The following is a 13,192-nucleotide window of genomic DNA, read 5'->3' on the forward strand; positions in this document are numbered from 1 at the left end:
AACTAGTAAGGGGAAGAGCTATGATTCCAAAGCAAAGAGTCTGACTCCAGAGTCAAACTCTGAACAAACAAAAAGACACTTTGGTTTAGATATCCTGGGGTGAAAGGAAGCAGTTTGAAAGTAAGCCTTGCCTGTGTACAAATCTGATCACCTGAGGTCACATTCCCTAAAATACTTACACTTTTCCCTTTTGTTTCCCATCTAAGTTTTTGAACTTAAGAGATTTTATAAAACATTACGTTTTTTTATCCTCACAGTACCTTCCTATGGCAGATTTAACAGGAGGTGTAAACACAGGGGGTGGAAAAGGTACAGCAGACTGTGGAATGTATGGATCATTTATATTACGTTAAAATTTTTAGTTTCTAGTAAGTAAAATGTTTTCGTAGTGAATATTCTAGTAGTTAATGAAAATTTTTGGTAAATTCAGTTTTGGTTTGTTATAATTGTTTTTATTGCTTGATACATGTTTATTTTAAATTATTTTTCATTTTGTGTGTGTGTTTGTGTAGCTGTATATGTATGGCGTTTCTAAACATTGCATAAAAATTAACAGCAAAAATGCAGAGTCTTTTCAGTTTTACACTCAAGATTATTTTGGTAAGGAAAGTTTATGGGCTGGAAAAGGAATACAGTTGGCTGATGGTGGATGGCTCATACCCTCCAATGATGGAAAGGCTGGAAAAGAAGAATTTTATAGGTACTCTATGCAAAAAGATTGTGTGTTAACTTTTATGTATTCCCTCATCCCTCTTTCTTCTCTTAACTGTCTGTCGAACTAAAAAGTTGGCTAGAAATCGAATTTTTATGCATTTAATCATTTTAAGTGCATTACGGTTAAGCATTCTGTTGAAGTCTTTTGAAAAGTGCGGTTTGTCCTAGGGTTTAATGAACTGGATTTGCTTGATTTGGGACATTTTTCTTATGCATTTATAAATAAAGGCCAATTTATAAAGTTAAATTTGGCCGGGTGCAGTGGCTCACGCCTGTAATCCCAGCACTTTGGGAGGCCGAGGCAGGTGGATCACCTGAGGTCAGCAGTTTGAGACTAGCCTGGCCAACATGGCGAAATCCCATCTCTACTAAAAGTACAAAAATTATCTGGGCATGGTGGCAGGCACCTGTAATCCCGGCTACTCAGGAGGCTGAGGCAGGAGAATCACTTGAACCCGGGAGGCAGAGGTTGCAGTGACCCAAGATCATGCCACCACACTCCAGCCTGGGTGATAAGAGTGAGACTCCATCTCAAAAAAAAAAAAAAAAAAAAAGTTAAATTTGAGGGCCAGGCATGGTGGCTCATGCCTGTAATCTCAGCACTTTGGGAGACTGAGGTGGGCAGATGTCTTGAGCACAGGAGTTTGAGACCAGCCTGGGCAACATGGTGAAAACCCACCTCTACAACCAAATTAAAAAATATGCCCACCCAGGCATGCTGGCTCACGCCTATAGTCCCAACACTTCGGGAGGCCAAGATGGGCTGATTACCTGAGGGTCAGGAGTTTGAGACCAGCCTGGCCAACATGGTGAAACCCCAGCTCTACTAAAAATACAAAAATTAGCCGGGTGTGGTGAGGCACGCCCGTAATCCCAGCTACTTGGGAGGCTGAGGCAGGAGAATCATTTGAGCCCAGTAGGTGGAGGTTGCAGTGAGCCAAGACCACTCCACTGTACTCCAGCCTGGGCGACAGAGCAAGACTCTGTCTCAGAAAAAAAAAAAAAAAAATTGCCCCACATGTACTTGTAGTGCCAGCTACTTGGAAGGCTGACTGAGGTGGATGGCTTGAGCCTGGGAGGCAGAGGTTGTGGCGAGCTGAAGTTGGGCCATTGCACTCCAGCCTGGGTGACAAAGCAAGACCCTGTTCCAAAAAAGGCCAGGTGTGGTGACTCACACCTATAATCCCACTTTGGGAGATTGAGATGGGCAGATCACCTGAGGTCAGGTGTTTGAAACCAGCCTGGCCAACATGGCAAAACCCTGTCTCTACTAAAAATACAAAAATTAGCTGGGCGTGGTGGCATGTGCCTGTAATCCCACCTACTCGGGAGGCTGAGGCAGGAGAATCGTTTGAACCCGGGAGGCAGAGGTTGCAGTGAGCTGAAATCGCACCACTGCACTGCAGCCTGGGTGACAGAGTAAGACTCTGTCTCAAGAAAAAAATAAAAATAAAGGAAGTTAAATTCAGAATGGCCTTATTGTAGATTCCTCCCCCGACACCCACTTACTTCATGTTTTCTTTCATTGTGTATTTTAGTAGATACAAAATATAAATAAACACTAAAAGTTAAACAAATACTTGAATATCAATAATTCTAAATAACTAGAAAATCTCAGAGCCTTAAAACAGCAACAATTTAGAAACTGCATAACCTCTTTTTATTGTAATTTTTACAGAAACATAATTTAAAGCTTTTTGTTATCAGAGATATATTACATTATGCCAGTGGCAAAAGATGGGATTTATTTCCTCAGCATCCTTATTTTTAAATTTCTGTACATTTTTCCAAAATTTATAGTTTTGGAAAAGTGGTAAAACTTTTTTTCCTGAATTTTGTTTTAACTTTTAAAAACAAATATTGTTTATGTCTTGCGTATCTTATATAACAAACATCTGCTTATAGATTCCAGTAAGAAAAGTAGGTTAAACAGTTGTATTATTTTCTCATACTAAATAGACTGCATAAGGTAAAAGTTAATGATTGCCCTGTAGTCAAGTGGGAATGTGGAAGCTCTCGTTAGTTTTTTCTGATAATTCAGCAAATCTCTACTGAGCGCCTGCTCTGTGTCAGGTACTATTCTGGGTACTAGGGATAATAAAGCAAAACAAAAAAGTCCCTGTCCTGATGAGTCATACATTCTAGTGGGTGTGGAAGGCATAGAAAATGTTGAAAAGTAAGTAAATTGTACAGTATGTTAGAAGAAGATACATACTATAAAGATAGATAAAGCTGGAAAGGTGTCAGAGAAAGTTGGGCAAGGAGATGCGATGTTTAGTCTAATAAGTAATTAGGAAGGCTTCACTGAGTCAGCTACATTTGATAAATGACCTAAAGTAAAAGGAGGGAGCATAGGACTATCCTAGCGAAAGACCCCTAGTCTCTAAAAGGGGAGCGTGCTTGAAGTATTTGAGGAACAGGAAGTTAGTGCAGCTGGAGTAGAGTGGATAGGAGAAGAGTAGTCGTAGATGAGATACAAAGGGAGGACCTCATAGACCTTTATAAGAACCTTACCTTTTACGCTGCATGATTTTTACTGAATAAACTACTGGAAGGCTTAAAGCAAAGGGTAACATGATCTGACTTTTTTTTTTTTTTTTTTTTTGAGACAGTCTCACTCCAATGCTCAGGCTGGAGTGCAGTGGCACAATCTCAGCTCACTGCAGCCTCCACCTTCCTGGTTCGAGCGATTCTCCTGCCTCAGCCTCCCGAGTCACTGGGACTACAGGTGTGCACCACCATGCCCAGCTGATTTTTATGTTTTTAGTAGAGACGGGGTTTCACCAAGTTGGTCTCAAACTCCTGACCTCAGGATCCACCCTCCTTGGCCTCCTAAAGTGCTGGAATTATAGGTGTGAGCCACCATGTCCACCCTGATCTAACTTATTTTTGAAAAAGTAATTCTAGCTATTTGTTGAGGAGAGGGGCAAGGATGGACGCAGAGAGACCACTTAAGCTATTGCAGAAATACATGTGAGAGGTGGTTGCTTGGACCAGGGAAGTGGCAGTGGAATTGGTGGAAAGCAGTTGGATTCTGGGGTGTTTTGAAAGTGGCACCATTAGGAGTTGCTCAAGGATTAGATATAAAATGTGAAAGAGGAGGAGAATAACAATGGCTGTAAAGATTTTGGCCTTAGCAACTGGATGGATAGAGTTACTGTGTAACTACCAGAATTGAGAAGACCAAAGATGGAGGGAAATGGAGAGTTTGGTTTTGGACGTTTGAAGCTTGAAATGTAATGGTAGACAGCCAAGTAGAGGTGTTAGGTAGGCAGTTGGATATGCAAGTCTATACACAGGTGAAGTATAGGCCAAAGAAATCAGTTCACAAGTCATCGGCATATAGATGACTTGAAGGCCATGGAAAGGAGACTGAGAAAGAGCAACCAGAAAGTTAGGAATAAATGCAGAATGGGGTGTTGCATGCCAAGTGAAGATGGAATTTCAGGGAATAGAAAATGACCAGCTGTGGAAGCTGCTTCTAATAGGTAAAGTAAGATGAGGACTGAGATTGGCCACTGGATTTAGCACTGCAGAAGACATTACTAACATTAATAAAAATAGCTCAATAGGTTGGTGGAGTGATATCCTGATTAGAATGCAGTTAAAGAGCAGTTGAAGAGCAGGAGTTGGAGACACAGAATAGAGTCAATTCTTTTGGGAGTTGCCAGAAAGAAGCAGAGAGAGGGACATTGCTTGGAGAGGAAGTAGGATCAAAGAGTCTTGGTTTTGGCTTGTTTCAAGGTAGAAAAAAACCATATCTTATGCTGATTCACATCGTTCAGTAGAGAAGGAAAAAATTGATGATGCAGGAGAGAGAGGAGGCATTTCCTGATCGTTGGCCTTGTAGGCAGCAGGGGGTATAGGAGCTAGTGTACAAATGGTAGAAGAGGGCAAAGTGTAAGGATGCAGATGCTTGGAAGAGGGCAAAGTATAGGGATACAGATGCTGTGAGTGGATAGATATGAGGGTGGGTGCTTATGAAAGTTCTCTTTCGATTACTTCTGTTGTCCTAGTGCTAAGAGTATGAATGAGAAAGGAGGAGTTAGAGATTTGAGAACAGAGGGGACAGGATCAAGGAGAGCACCAAAACTAAGAAAGGCAGTTCTCAGGTGTGATTTCTAAAAACAATCTCTTTCATAAGAAAAATAATGTAAAATATAATTACTTAAAATCAAGGATCTCATTTTTCAGGAACAAATATGAGTTGAAATCGTTCTGTTGACTCTTAAGTGGAATTTTTTATTTTGTTTTTATATTTTGAGATAGAGTCTCACTCTGTTGTCCGGGCTAGAGTGCAGTGGCACTATCATGGCTCACTGCAGCCTCAATCTCCTGGGCTCAAGCAATCCTCCCACCACGGCCTCCCAAGTAGCTGGGACCACAAATGTGAGCTCCCACTCTTGGCTAACTTTTTTTATTTTTTGTAGAGATGTGGAGGTCTCACTATGTTGCCTAGGCTGGTCTCAAACTCCTGGCCTCAAGCAATCTTCCTGCCTCAGCCTCCCAAAATGCTGGGAGTATAGGTATGAGCCACCATACTCAGCAAGTGAAGTTTTTATCGGTATGATATTTTGATACATGTCAAATAATTTTCTGAAATTATATTACTTGTAGATCATGTGAACTCATAAAAACTTACTGAATGATCTTGAACAATGTAGTTTTTGTACAGAGAATAGTCGTAGTTGTTGAATTCAGTATCATCCTATGTGGTTTTTATGATAATATTCTACCTTTATTTGTTCAGGGCTCTGTGTGACACTCCAGGTGTGGATCCAAAACTTATTTCTAGAATTTGGGTTTATAATCACTATAGATGGATCATATGGAAACTGGCAGCTATGGAATGTGCCTTTCCTAAGGAATTTGCTAATAGATGCCTAAGCCCAGAAAGGGTGCTTCTTCAACTAAAATACAGGCAAGTTTAAAGCATGGCCTTATGTAATCATGTACTGCAGTATGGTTAAGGTTTCTGTGTAATCTGTGACTTCCATGTCAAAATGTTGCACAAGCCAGTTGTCAGTGACAGTTGCCATCCCACACTGCTGTTCTCTTGTCATCCCTAGCCCCCATTTAAGAGAGATCACACATTCATGCATTGCTTGTTTCCCTCTTTCCCCACCTGCTCCTTATCCTCTTGATGTATGAGAAGAATATGAGTTATTAATTTGATCCACTATTTGGGGATTGCTAATAAAGCATTTTTGCATTTTATTTTTTGCTTTTTAAAAAGAGTTCGTATTTTAACAATATGAAACAATATATGGCTAATTACAAAATTTTAAATTCTCAGTATTTCTTAGATAAATTCAGTTTTTATTCTCAATTATTCAGTGACTTGTTTAAACAGTGGCATTCTAGAGTCACACTTCCTAAAATAGGCATTTTTGTGTTCACTTTTAGATATGATATGGAAATTGATAGAAGCAGAAGATCGGCTATAAAAAAGATAATGGAAAGGGATGACACAGCTGCAAAAACACTTGTTCTCTGTGTTTCTGACATAATTTCATTGAGCGCAAATATATCTGAAACTTCTAGCAATAAAACTAGTAGTGCGGATACCCAAAAAGTGGCCATTATTGAACTTACAGATGGATGGTATGCTGTTAAAGCCCAGTTAGATCCTCCCCTCTTAGCTGTCTTAAAGAATGGCAGAGTGACAGTGGGTCAGAAGATTATTCTTCATGGAGCAGAACTGGTGGGCTCTCCTGATGCCTGTACACCTCTGGAAGCCCCAGCATCTCTTATGTTAAAGGTAAATTAATTTGCATTCTTGGTAAAAATCAGTCACTGATTCAGTTAAATTCTAGAGGTTTTACATTCAGATTTTAAATACTTATTAAGGATGCTCAATTTCTTAAATATACTGATCATTTTAGTATAAAAAGCATATTCTTCAGACAGTTAAAGTTTTTGTGCAGTTTTTGGGAGGGCCAGAGATCTTTCTTGAGAAATAATACATTTCCAATTAAAAAGCAAAAGTAAATTTGCACCATTTGATTTTGGTATCTGTAACTTGCTGCCCTCTTGTTCTCATAGCTTTGCTTTGATCAGATCCCTATTCCACTCTGGATTAGAGAATTATATTTTAGTACTTCTCAAATATGTAATAAATACACTTTTCATCTCTGTAGATTTTAAACTACATAACAGGACTTTGTCATATTGAATGGTCTGCAGTATTGCTATCTGAAATTACTGATAGTATTGTACATTCAGATTCACTTAAGAGGTAACCTTGCAGAGAATTTACTTCTCTGGTATTCTGGATCACTCTAAAGAGAACATTTTATAAATTAAACATTTTTAAGGTAAAGATGTATTTTGTTTGGCATTAGTTCCATGTTGGATTGATTGCTTTTTACTGAAAGCATTCCATTAAGCTGAAACAGTCTTTTGTTTTATGTTGCTTAGAATATCAAGCTTGCAGTGGCTCTCATTTTCTTGCTTTTTGTTTGTTTTGTTTTGTTTTTCATCAAATCAATGCATGTGCATAATTTGGAAACTCAACTTTAATATAAGACGTATGACCAAAAAAAGCAGTTGCTAGCACAACCCTCCCCACCCTCATTCATGGTCCCCAGAGGCAATCATTTCCAGTCCCTCTGACTATTTTTTAGCTTGTTCTGCTGTCTTCTTTCTCTCTTTAGTTTACAGAGCAACTGTTAACTTCCTGCTATGGAAAATGAGGATTTCAGTCTCTTACTCCAACACTGCTACATACTTCTCTACCTTCTTCCCCATCTTCCCTCTACTAATACAGCATGATTTTTAGTGAAATCTGTATTCAGTGTTTACATTATAATGACTAAAAAGTATTTTTTGCAATTTAATACCTAATATACTATGATCACATTTCCTTTCTTTACAGCTTACTGCTTTCCATGGAGTTATTAACTGTCCTTTTCATTTCTCTTAATTTTCTGTGTCCTTACACAGGAGCTATAAAAATCCTGCCCAATATGTTAAAATTTCTCCGTTGGTTCCATTTCTGTTTCTTGGAGAACCCCTGGACCTTTTTATTTTCTTACTGCATTCTGAAGTGCTCATTTTCTTTTTTTTTTTTTTATTTTTTATTTTTCCCCTGAGACAGAGTCTCACTCTGTCGCCCAGGCTGGAGTGCAGTGGCACGATCTCGGCTCACTGCAAGCTCCGCCTCCCGGGTTCACGCCATTCTCCTGCCTCAGCCTCCCAAGTAGCTGGGACTACAGGCGCCTGCCACCACGCCTGGCTAATTTTTTTCTTTGTATTTTTTAGTAAAGATGGGGTTTCACCATGTTAGCCAGGGTGGTCTCTATCTTCTCACCTCGTGATCTGCCCGCTTCAGCCTCCCAAAGTGCTGGGATTACAGGCATGAGCCACCGTGCCCTTCCCGAAGTGCTCATTTTCTATGTGTGCCATACAGCTTTCATTCTATAAATTATTCTTACCTCTTTTCTGTGTTAGAAACCCCATTTCCTGGTTTCCATATCATCTTTCTAGAATATTTCCCCTAGTTTTAGGGGCCCACAACTCTCAGAGGCTTCTTGTGGAAAGGAGCATGCAGCTTTTTGATATCTTAGGGTAAGGTTGGCTGGATATAGAATTCTAGGTTGAAATTATTTCTTCAGAATTTTTAAGACATTTCTTTTATCTTCGTTAGTATAGCTCCTGCTAATTTCAGTGCATTTTTTTTTTTTTTTGAGACAGTGTCTTCTCACTCTGTCACCTAGGCTGGAGTGTTTTATTTTGTACAGATGAGGTCTCCCTATGTTGCCTAGGCTGGTCTTGAACTTCTAGGCTCAAATGGTCCTCACACTTCAGCCTCCCAGAGTGCTGGGATTATAGGCATGAACCACTGCACCTGACCCATGGTGCTATTTTTATCTTCAGTCATTCATTATGTACTCTGGTTTTAAGAAATTAAGATTGTTCTGTCTTTATTTTTATTTATTTATTTATTTATTTTTTAGACAAAGTCTCGCTCTTGTCACCCAGGCTGGAGTGCAATGGCGTGATCTCAGCTCACTGCAACCTCTGCCTCTCGGGTTCAAGTGATTCTCCTGCCTCAACCTCCCGAGTAGCTGGGATTACAGGTGCCTGCCACCACACCCAGCCAAATTTTGTATTTTTAGTAGAGACGGGGTTTCACCATATTGGCCAGGCTGGTCTCAAACTCCTGACCTTAGGTGATCCACCTGCCTCAGCCTCCCAAAATGCTGGGATTACAGGCGTGAGCCCCCGCACCTGGCCTGTTTTGTCCTTAAATTTCACAGTAATGTACTTTGATGTCTTTTTTTTTTTTTTTTACTTTTTTTTTTTTTACTTTAATTCTTGGCCCAGATGCTTACTGGCACTTACTCTAGAAACACATCATCCTTCGTTGAGTTCTGGAAAATTTTCTTTAAGTGGTTCTTTTATAATTTCCCTCCATTTTTTTCTCTACTTTTTTCTGGAACTCCTGATGTTTGGACACTAGGCCTCCTACATTGTTTCTCTAATTTTCTTGTCTTTTCTCCTACTTTCTATTTCGTTACCTTTTTTTATTCTCACTTCTGGGATGGTTTTTAATTTTTTCTTCTAATTCTTTTTATTAATATGTCATGTTTTATAGATTTATCTTTAAATATTTTTACATAATTTTATGACAAAATACAAAAAAAGCAATTCCTAAAAATTTAGAAAGTCAAATGAAAGCAAAGAACTTAAGTGTATTTTCAGTTAGAGCATAATCATACCAAGAAACTATTTCAAGTAACCTAAAAAATGTTTTATGTCCCTAGTGGTATATTCCCCAAGAACAACAACAGCAACAATAACTATAAAATGAAACAAAATCTTAAACTATTTTTAGTCATCATGTTGTTGGTGGTAGTGTTGGTATTCCTATTCTGAAGTTATAGTGGATATGAAGTATGTTGAAATATCCTTTTACATTCTTTTATGTATGTTTGTTGTATGTGAGTAATTATATGATTATAGAGAACAGGGATCTTTTTATCAGAGAAAGGTACAGATGTGAGATTGAAGTAAAGGAAAACTTGCAGTTCTGCATTTGTATTGGAAATATCATTATGAACTCGAGATCTATATTATCTTTAAAAAATACATGCTGGCTGGGCACGGTGGCTCACGCCTATAATCCCAGCACTTTGAGAGGCCAAGGTGAGTGGATCACTTGAGGTCAGGAGTTCAAGACCAGCCTGGCCAACATGGTGAAACCCCGTCTCTACTAAAAATATAAAACTTAGCCAGGCATGATGGCATGCTCCTATAGTCCCAGCTACTGGGGAGGCTGAGGTGGGAGAATCACTTGAACCTAGGATGCAGAGGTTGCAGTGAGCCAAGATCACACCATTGCACTCCAGCCTGGGCGACAAAGTGAGACCCTGTCTCAAAGAAAAAACAAACAAAAAAAACATGCTTACTAGTTTCGTCTATCAAAAAGAACAACAACAAAAAAGTGAACAATCCAGCAGTACTGAGTATCCCTAGTTCTCAGAATGTTTTCTAAGTACCATTTTCTCTTAAAAAGATGCAAGGTGTCTTGAAGAAATGTCTGAGTCCAGATTCAGGGGAGGATATATATGAATCTGGAAAGTCTTGACATACTAGAAAAAAACTAAGCATCAAACACTACTAGTGTCATGTCAAAAGGACTCAGGAGTGTACTAGAATAGATTCTTACTGATCAGAGATAAAATAATTTGAGCATCAGAAAGGATAATAACAGGCTGGGCACAGTGGCCCACACTTGTAATCCCAAGATTTTGGGAGGCCAAGGTGGGCAGATCACTTGGGGTCAGGAGTTCGAGACCAGTCTGGCCAACATGGTGAAACCCCATCTCTACTAAAAAATACAAAAATTAGGCCTGGGGGCAGGTGTCTGTAATCCCAGCTACTTGGGAGTCTGAGGCAAGGAGAATTGCTTCAACCCAGGAAGCGGAGGTTGCAGTGAGCCAAGATCTTGCCGCCGCACTCCAGCCTGGGTGACAGAGCGAGACTCCATTGCAAAGAAAAAAAAGAAAAAAGGATAATAGCAAAAAATTGAAATTCATAACAAATGATACCTCTACTCTCATTCTTTTAAAAACTAAAGCCCAGGCACAGTGGCTCACGCGTGTAATCAGAGTACTTTGGGAGACTAAGGTGGGCAGATTGCTTGCATTCAGGAGTGTGAGACCAGCCTGGTCAACATGACAAAACCACATCTCTACAAAAAATACAAAAATTAACCAGGTGTCATGGTATGCATGCGCCTGTAGTCCCAGCTACTTGAGAAGCCGTGGTGGGAGGATGACCTGAGCCCAGGAGGCAGAGGTTGCAGTGAGTTGAGATCGTGCTACTGCACTTCAGCCTGGGTGACAGGGCCAGACTCAGCCTCAAAAAAACAACAAAGACTAAGTAAAAGGAGAAAAAAATCAAGCATATATCTTTCTTCTCTTATGTGATCTATATATTGGGACCCTCAAGTAGATCAGGGGAAGTTTCTGTTTATAAAAATGTTTCAACAAATAAGGAATAATAGAATTAAAATATAACCATTTCGCAACCCTCAAATTAGGGTTGTCTTTTCTTCTAATTCTTTGTTTTTTGAGACGGGGTCTTGCACTGTTGCCCAGGCTGGAGTGCTGTGGCACGATCTTGGCTCACTGCAACCACCTCCTCCCAGATTCAAGCAATTCTCCTGCCTCAGCCTCAGCCTCCTGAGTAGCTGGGATTACAGGCATCCACCACCACACCTGGCTAATTTTTTTGTATTTTTAGTAGAGACAGGGCTTCACTAAGTTGGCTAAGCTGGTGTCTAACTCCTGACCTCGTGATCCGCCTGCCTTGGCCTCCCAAAGTGCTGGGATTACAGGCTTGAGCTACTGTGCCCAGCCCTTTTCTTCTAATTCTTAAAGTGAATTTGTGTCTACCAACATAATTTTCAAGAGACCTTTATTATTCCCTAAATGTTTTCTCTCTTTGTGACATTCAGTTCTTGTTTCATAGATACAGTATCTTCTTATCTTTCTAAAGCTAATGATTAATGTTTTGTTTTCATTTTCATTTTTTCTGCTTCCTGCATTTTTTTTTTAAATGAAAACCTTTCTCTGTTTGAATCTCTCAGGTTAGAGACTTTCCTCAATGGTGATCATTGACTGATCCACAAGTTGTATGTGTGGTGAGGCTTGTCAGCTCATAGGGTAGTAATGTGATAATTTAACTAGGAGACCCTCAAATATCAGTGACTGTTCCGAGAGTTGAGCAGAGTAAGGAAATTAATAGGGAGAGTCATTTTCAGCATAAAAATTTTATTTCAGTTTTGTTTTCAATAATAGCATCTCACCCCCACCCTGGCTGCGTCTGCTCAGTGTTCCAGAGAGTCCACGATATGTATGGTTCAGCCCTCCAGAAAGTAAAGTCTCCTGCATTTTTTTTTTTTAAATGCTGCAGCAAGAATAGGGTCCTGGGTTCTTTTTTAGTATGAGGGAGGGACAGCCACCTGGCTACTTGGGATAGGAAAGAAAATCTGGTATTTCAACTACTTTTGTACAAAATGTCAACCATTTTTTCCTATTTTCAGCCCCACCATATGCTCCAGCCTTCACAGGTACCTGTTGCCTCCAGTTTCTGCGTGTTTTCCTTTAATTATTTTGTTATTTAATTATTTTGTTCCTTTAATTATTTTGTTTCATATTAACTCCTTACAACAAGTTTGGTGTCTGAATAACCTTGGGCAAGTTGTGTAGTTTCTCACATATTTTAGTTTTATCGTCATCTGTAAAATGGAGATGAGTCTTAGGATTATTGTGAAGAAAATTTGTTTTTTTCTTTTTCTTTTCTTTTCTTTTTTATTTGGAGACGGAGGCGCGCTCTGTCACCCAGGCTGGAGTGCAGTGGCACAATTTCAGCTCACCGTACCCTCTGCCTCCAGGTTCAAGCAGTTCTCCTGCCTCAGCCTCCCAAGTAGCCGGGATTACAGGCGCCCACCACCTCACCTGGCTACTTTTTTTTTTTTTTTTAGTAGAGATGGGGTTTCACCATGTTGGCCAGGCTGATCTCAAACTCCTGACGTCAGGTGATGCGCCTGCCAAAGTGCCTCCCAAAGTGCTGGGATTACAGGCGTGAGCCACCTTGCCTGGCCAAAGATTAATTGTTAATATACATAAAGTGCTTAACACTATGCCAGGTACCTTAGTAAGTGTTCGATGAATATTTGCTCTTTGTGTTAACCATAATCATTCTCAGGCTGCTTTGTCATTTACTCGTTCCACAAATTCTTAGCTTCCAAAATTTTGGTGATGCCTCACTTCCTATTCTCTCTAGTTGTCTTTGTCCATGTAGGTTTTTTGAGGAAGCTTGATTGAATAAGTGTATTTTAAACTATTATGTTTAAATTGAAGTTCCTTTTATCTGTTTTCTAATAGAAACATTTAAATAGCATTAAAAACTTGTAGCAGTATAAACAATATGTTTGAGAAGTACTCTATTTTGAAAATATTTTCAC

At 39.6% G+C, this 13,192-nt stretch overlaps 1 protein-coding gene across 1 annotated transcript in view; it reads left to right on the forward strand.

Annotated features, from left to right (window-relative positions):
* BRCA2 (breast cancer 2, early onset) overlaps window positions 1-13,192 on the forward strand; it is an 87,072-nt gene that overhangs the window by 44,739 nt on the left and 29,141 nt on the right. Inside the window, exons 17-19 of the mRNA XM_011997808.1 lie at window positions 513-700; window positions 5,465-5,635; window positions 6,121-6,475. Coding sequence (XP_011853198.1) covers window positions 513-700; window positions 5,465-5,635; window positions 6,121-6,475 — 714 coding nt within the window. The remainder of the gene's footprint in view (window positions 1-512; window positions 701-5,464; window positions 5,636-6,120; window positions 6,476-13,192) is intronic.

This window comes from Mandrillus leucophaeus, unplaced genomic scaffold, assembly GCF_000951045.1.
Source record: "Mandrillus leucophaeus isolate KB7577 unplaced genomic scaffold, Mleu.le_1.0 Scaffold549, whole genome shotgun sequence".
NCBI lineage: Eukaryota > Metazoa > Chordata > Mammalia > Primates > Cercopithecidae > Mandrillus > Mandrillus leucophaeus.